The sequence below is a fragment of the Gavia stellata genome, chromosome 28 (assembly GCF_030936135.1).
Source record: "Gavia stellata isolate bGavSte3 chromosome 28, bGavSte3.hap2, whole genome shotgun sequence".
In the NCBI taxonomy this organism is placed as follows: domain Eukaryota; kingdom Metazoa; phylum Chordata; class Aves; order Gaviiformes; family Gaviidae; genus Gavia; species Gavia stellata.
Genome location: NC_082621.1, coordinates 3,940,623 through 3,947,334, shown reverse-complemented (window position 1 = coordinate 3,947,334; position 6,712 = coordinate 3,940,623). Strand labels below are relative to the sequence as shown.

General features: G+C 66.8%; 1 protein-coding gene across 1 annotated transcript; it reads right to left on the bottom strand.

Annotated features, from left to right (window-relative positions):
- Positions 1–262: 262 nt before the first annotated feature.
- LOC132319375 (transmembrane ascorbate-dependent reductase CYB561) lies at positions 263–2,072 on the bottom strand. Its single transcript, XM_059830174.1, has 5 exons — positions 1,871–2,072; positions 1,552–1,650; positions 1,377–1,480; positions 1,141–1,298; positions 263–461 (listed from the first exon to the last, which is right to left on the bottom strand). The coding sequence occupies exons 1-5, from the start codon at positions 2,070–2,072 to the stop codon at positions 263–265; spliced, it is 762 nt and encodes a 253-aa protein (XP_059686157.1).
- Positions 2,073–6,712: the final 4,640 nt, after the last annotated feature.

The window sequence follows — 6,712 nt, the reverse complement described above, 5'->3', positions numbered from 1 at the left end:
GTGCCGCTGCCAGCCCCCGTCTGCGGCACCGCCGTCCCCGCGGGGCTGGGGGCAGGCGCGGGGGGTCACCAGGGGCTGCGCAGCGCAGAGCTGGGGACGATTTAAGGCCAAGCAAGGCTGAACCCAACGGGCAGCGTTACACCAACAAGCGTGTCCTTTCCCAGCTGTCCTTGTCACCAGACAGAGCCCTGAGAGGGTGTACACAGGGACATCCCACAGACACCACGAGGTGCCCGTGCCGGGGACTGGGGAGCTGGGGACGTCACTGGCTGCCACCACCGGGGCTCTCGCCCTCCGTCAGGGTCTTGAAGTCCATGGAGAGGGCCAGCTCTTCGGCCAGTGGCGGGCGCTTCCAGTCGTCCCGTGTCAGCACGTAGCCCACCACCAGCCCAAAGGCCACCAGCAGCACCCCCAGGGTGTTGGCCAGGACACCCTCGGGCACGAAGCGGCTGTAGGACTCACTGCAGGGGCGGAGGGGGATGCTCCAGCCTCGGGGTGCGGGGGGCCTGTCCCTGCCCTGGCTGGGACCCCCTCCTCATCCTCATCCTCTGGGCCCACACCCTGGGAAAGCTCCCTTCCCCCAGATCAGAGCAAGAGGTGACTGCCTGGGTGCTGCTGGCTTTGGGGAGGGACACTCTCGGTGACAGCAGAGAAAACCTGCGGCACAGTCCTAGAGTGGGGCTACAAGCAGCCCAGCACCTCCCCTGCCAGATGTGCTCCCCCAGCCAGAGGCTCCTGGGGTGCCCCATAGCTGTGTCCCCACGGTGCTGGGGCTGGGGGGGACCCCGAGGTGCAGCTGGGGCCACGGGCAATTGCTGCGTCCTCCAGCTGCGAGGGCAGAGGCCTCGGGGACACGAGCGTCCCAGGGGGTTTCTGAAAACACCTCGCTGCAGAGAGGCGGTGGTGGATATTTTCTCCCCAGCCCCAAAGAAAGCTGTCGCAGGATCCGGCCCTTGTTAAACATCATCTGGGAAGTGACTCAGCAGCAGCAGAACTAAAGCCCTTGGGGGGGGAGATGTAATAGCCACGGAGCCACGACCTGAGCGGGGGACCAGCCTCGGCCCCACCGGCCTGGAGCAGCCCTTTGCTGGTGGTCAGGGGGATCTGGGGGGCTACCACTCCCCCAGCTCAGTCACCCACCTGATGTTGAAGAGGAGCATCTCGGTGATGCCCAGCAAGCAGGCAGCGATGGAGAGGGCGAAGAGGGCGATGCCGAAGAAGACGTGCTGGGGTTTGTACCGGCCGCGCAGCGAGAAGGAGGCACCGGGGAACAGGAAGAAACCGCAGCCCAGGAGCCACTGCGGGGGTGCGGGGATGTAATGGGGTGCTGCGGGGTCCCTTCCCCGCCGGGGGCCCAGGGGGTCCCCAGCCCTCACCTGCAGGAGGTAGAGCACGAAGGCAGCCATCCCGCACCAGCTGTGCAGGCTGTACATGTTGGGGATGCCCTTGGTCCGATGGGACTCGAAGACGGCGATGATTCCTGCGGAGAGGAGCCCGTTACCGCCGGGGCCGGATCCAGCCCCATCCACCCACCCCGGCCCCGACGCTCACCGACGAGGGCAATGACCAGCGCCAGGCCATGGAGCAGCGCGTGCAGCACCTTGGTGGAGCGTTTGGCTTCGTGCCTGAAGACCCGGTAGACCAGGAGAGCTGCCGGAGAGAGGGCAGATGAGCATCTATGGGGGTCCCCACCTCCCCGGCACCCCGCATCTTCCAGAGGCGCTGTGCACCGGTGGCGGGGGGGGTCCTGGAGCATCTTCCCGGTCTCATTTGTCACCATTTTGGCCCCTTTGCTCCCTGCCTAGCTGCAGCTTCGGGGGCTTTGAACACTGCAGCCGGGACAGGTCACTCATCCCACGGCCCCACTCACCGTCACCTTGGAGGAAAACCATGCCCAGCACCATGCAGAGGGGGTGGACGTTGAACTGGAGGGGGCTGTGCCAGGCCACGCCGCCCCGGTAGCGGCCCAGCCAGGCGCCGGTGGTGGCCAGCAGCGTCAGGCCCAGCAGCTGTGACACGGCCACGTACGCCGAGAGCCCAGCGGGGCTGGCAGGCGGCGGAGCCCCATCCATGCCGGCCTGCGGGGACAGAGAGGAGGGGGCAACGAAGCCACGGGTGGTCCCACGTGGCAGTGGGGGTCCTGGCCAACCGGCCCCGGTGCCGGGTCCCGCTGCGGGCTGCGTCCAGCCGCCGCTCCGCCTTCACCTGCCACAGAGCCAGACGCTTCCTGGTGCTGCCGGGGCGGCTGCGTCACCCACACCCGGAGGTGGCTCCCGGCCGCCAAGGCACGCCCGGCCCTGCGCTCCTGTCCCTTGGCCTCCTGCCCCTACTTGCCTGCTCCTGCCCACATCCTGCCTGCCCCATTCCTCCCACCCCAGCCCTCCAACCACACTGTCCCTCCAGCCCCATCCCTCCAGCCCTGTCCCTCCAGCCCTGTCCCTCTATCCCCATCCTTCCCACTCCATCCCTGTCCCTCCATCCCTGTCCCTCTATCCCCATCCTTCCCACTCCATCCCTGTCCCTCCATCCCTGTCCCTCTATCCCCCTCCCTCCCACTCGACCCCTATCCCCCCATCCCTGTCCCTCTATCCCCCTCCCTCCCACTCGACCCCTATCCCCCCATCCCTGTCCCTCTATCCCCCTCCCTCCCACTCCATTCCTATCCCTCCATCCCTGTCCCTCTATCCCCATCCTTCCCACTCCATCCCTGTCCCTCCATCCCTGTCCCTCTATCCCCATCCTTCCCACTCCATCCCTGTCCCTCCATCCCTGTCCCTCTATCCCCATCCTTCCCACTCCATCCCTGTCCCTCCATCCCTGTCCCTCTATCCCCATCCTTCCCACTCCATCCCTGTCCCTCCATCCCTGTCCCTCTATCCCCATCCTTCCCACTCCATCCCTGTCCCTCCATCCCTGTCCCTCTATCCCCATCCTTCCCACTCCATCCCTGTCCCTCCATCCCTGTCCCTCTATCCCCATCCTTCCCACTCCATCCCTATCCCTCCGTCCCTGTCCCTCTATCCCCATCCCTCCCACTCCATCCCTGTCCCTCTATCCCCATCCCTCCCACTCCATCCCCATCCCGTGTCCCACCCTTGCCCCCTCCCCACTTCACGCACCCCCAGAGCCTCACAACAACCCCCCCCAAACCCTAGACGGTGGCAGTGCAGGGACGAGCACGGCTGCTCGGGACCCCCCCATGGCAAAAGCGATGGGGACACAGGGCTGAGCAAACCCCTGTGCCGGGGCGGGGATGGACACACCGTGTTACCCAGCCCCACGGCCCCCCACAACCCACCTGCACCCGCGTCGTGCTTCGTGCTGGGTTATCCCCCGGTGCTCCCCGCTGGCCTGGGGATCAGAGCCGCCACCGCCGCTGCCACCAGCACAGCCGCCTCTCCTGCTTCCCCGTCAGCCCAGCGAGTCCCAGTCCCAGGGGCCAATGTCCCACGTCTGTCCCAGCCCCGCTGCGGCTGCCTCTGGGGACGAGCACCCGGCTGGCTGCTGCAGACAGACCCACGGTGCTGTCAAGACCAGGGGGGGTATGGCGGGGGGGGGCGATGCATTAAGACCATGCACACACTTTATTCCCAGCCACCTTTATTGGATCAGCTGGATAAGTGGGTTAAGGGAATTGGTTTATCCCATTAGGATGCACTGCAAAGGCCGCCTGCCCGCGCCCGGCCTCACTGCCCGGGGCCACGGGGTGCTCTGCGGGGACCAGGCCAGGGCGGGGGGCAGCGGGAGGCACCCCCTCCGCCCTCCACCACAACAGCCCCCCCCAAACCCTCACCACTGCCATGGGGCTGCTGGCTCCAATGGGGCCAGGGATCCCAAGCGGGTGCCCATGCGGCCCCGTCCTGCCCCCCGCATCCTCCCGCCAGCTGCACACAGCTGCACCGCTGGCGCTCGCCCAAGGGCCAGTCGGGTCCCCAATGGCACTGGGGACAGAGGGACAGGGAACGATGACCCCGGGATCCGGCAGCGGGACACGGGGAGGTGCCTGTTGGAAACGGGCTCTGCAAGCTGCCCGTTAGCCCTAAAACTGTCCCGTCCCCCTCTCCCAGCCCCGCCGAGCGCTGGGAGAGCTGGAGGCAGCCGGGTCCCCTCGAAAACCGTCCCGTGGTGGGGACCCGCCTGTCCCCCCCCAACTGCGGCTCTGCCCCCCTGCACCCCTGGCAGACCCCAATCGCAGCCCCAGTCCGCTCCTCCCAGGGCAAAGCCGGTGTTCCCCACTTTTGGGGGGGGGTTCTCCGCATAAAGGGGGGATGATGTGTGCGCCCTGCGTACCCCAACACTCCCTCACCACGGCGCGTGGCTGGGGACCCCCCCCCATCCCTGGGGGGGCTCGGGGGTGTCTCTGCTCTCGATGGGGGCTATGGGCGCGTGCGGGGGAGGGGGCTCACTCCAGCTGAGAGCTGGGGGGGGGGGGGGGGGGGGGGGGGGGGGGGGTTGGAGGCACACACCCACGCAGCCCCCCCTAAGCCCCCCCCGCCCTACCTGTGGGTGCCGGGAGGTGCCGCCTGCGCCAGGCCCAGCAGTGACAGTGTCTGAGCGAGGGACAAGGCCACCGCGTTGGCATGGCAACGGAGTGATGGCAAAGCGGGGGGGGGGCTGCACCCCCCCAGCATCGCCGCAGAGGGAGGGTGCCGTCGCACGCTGGGGAGGGGGAAAGGGAGCTGCAAACCTGGGGGGGGGCATCACCACGGGGGGGGTGTCTGTGTGTTGTGGGGACGGTCCCCAAGGCGCTGGCAGCATCTGTGACCCCCCCCGGCTGTGCCAGGCCCTGCCCGCTGCCACCTGAGCCCCCGCACCCTGTGGCACCCCAGCCCCAAACCAGGGCCCCCCCCAGCCTCGCTGGGTCACCCCGGGCCCTGTCCCGCCTACGGGGGACACCGGCTCCGGCCCCGTTGGGGTGTATTTCTCTGGGCAGCGCTGACGAGCGCCCACTGCCCCCCCTCCCGGCGGGAGCCGGCACCCTGCAGGGCCCCTGGGTGCTTGTGGGTCGGGGGGGGAAAGGGGGGGGGGGGGCGTGTTCCGGGGACCCCCCCCGCCTCCGCCTGCCCCCCCCCCAGGGAGTCCACCGGCCGCATCCTGAGCCCCCGGGATGGCCCCGAGCGGTGAGAGCCCGGAGAGGGGAGATGGGGGAGAGGGGGAGATGGGGGGAAATGGGGGGAGATGGGGGAGATGGGGGGAGATGAAGGAGGTGGGGGGAGATGGGGGGAGATGGGAGAGATGGGGGAGATGGGAGAGATGGGGGGAGTTGGGAGAGATGGGGGGAGATGGGGGAGTTGAGATGGGGGAGATGGGAGAGATGGGGGAGTTGAGATGGGGGAGATGGGAGAGATAGGGGAGTAGAGATGGGGGAGATGGGGAGATGGGGGAGATGGAGGGAGATGGAGGAGATGGAGGAGATGGGAGAGATGGGAGATACAGGGGGAGATGGGGGAGATGGGGGGAGATGGGGGGAGATGGGAGAGATGGGAGAGACGGCGGGAGATGGGGGAGATGGGGGGGAATGGGGGGAGATGGGGGAGATGGGAGAGATGGGGGGAGATGGCGGGAGATGGGGGAGATGGGGGAGATGGGGGGAGATGGGGGAGATGGGGAGAGATGGGGGAGTTGAGATGGGGGAGATGGGGAGAGATGGGGGAGATGGAGGAGATGGGGGGAGATGGGGGAGATGGAGGAGACGGGGGGAGATGGGAGAGATGGGAGAGACGGGGGAGGTGGGGGAGATGGGGGGAATGGGGGAGATGGGAGAGATGGGGGGAGATGGTGGGAGATGGGGGAGATGGGGAGATGGGGGAGATGGGGGAGTTGAGATGCGGGAGATGGGGAGAGATGGGGGAGTTGAGATGGGGGAGATGGGGGGAGATGGGGGAGATGGGGGAGATGGGAGAGATGGGGGAGTTGAGATGGGGGAGATGGGGGGAGATGGGGGAGATGGGGGAGATGGGGGGGAGATGGGGGAGTTGAGATGGGGGAGATGGGGGGAGATGGCGGGAGATGGGGGAGATGGGGGGAGATGGGGGAGTTGAGATGGGGGAGATGGGGGGAGATGGGGGAGATGGGAGAGATGGGGGAGTTGAGACGGGGGAGATGGGAGAAATGGGGGGAGATGGGGGAGATGGGGGGAGACGGGAGAGATGGGGGAGATGGGAAGGGGGAAGTCCCCCCCTCCCGGCTCCTCCTGGCTCGGCTGTGGGCAGTGTCCCCCGGGGGCTGCAGCGCTGCAGCAGACCACGTGTCCATGTGTCTGTGTGTCTGTCTGTGTGTCCGTGTTCATGTGCCTGTGTCTCCATGTGTCCATGTCTGTGTGTCTGTGTGTCCACACCGATGTGTCCATGTCCATGTGTCTGTGTGTCCATGTCCATGTGCTGGTCTGTGTGTCTGTGTGTCCCTGTCGATGTGTCCGTGTCCATGTGTCTGTGTTTCTGTGTGTCCGTGTCCATGTGTCTGTGTGTCCAGATTTGTGCAGCCATATCTGTGTGTCTGTGTGTCCATTTCCATGTCTTCATGTCCGTGTGTCTCTGTGCCCGTGTTTCTCTGTCCGCGTATCCATGTCCGTGTGTCCATGTGCATGTGTCCATGTGTCCATGTCCATGTGTCTGTGTGTCCATGTGTCCGTGTCTGTGTGTCCCTGTCCACGTGTCCATGTGTCTGTGTGTCTGTGCGTCCATGTGTTCGTGTCCATGTGTCCACGTCCATG

Excerpts from the sequence above, each read along its gene's own strand:
- LOC132319375 (XM_059830174.1), bottom strand. The coding sequence starts at position 2,072 with ATGGATGGGGCTCCGCCGCCTGCCAGCCCCGCTGGGCTCTCGGCGTAC. Across the intron at positions 1,481-1,551 it reads GCTGGTCATTGCCCTCGTCG|GAATCATCGCCGTCTTCGAG; the intron begins GTGAGCGTCGGG and ends TCCTCTCCGCAG. Across the intron at positions 462-1,140 it reads ATGCTCCTCTTCAACATCAG|TGAGTCCTACAGCCGCTTCG; the intron begins GTGGGTGACTGA and ends CCGCCCCTGCAG.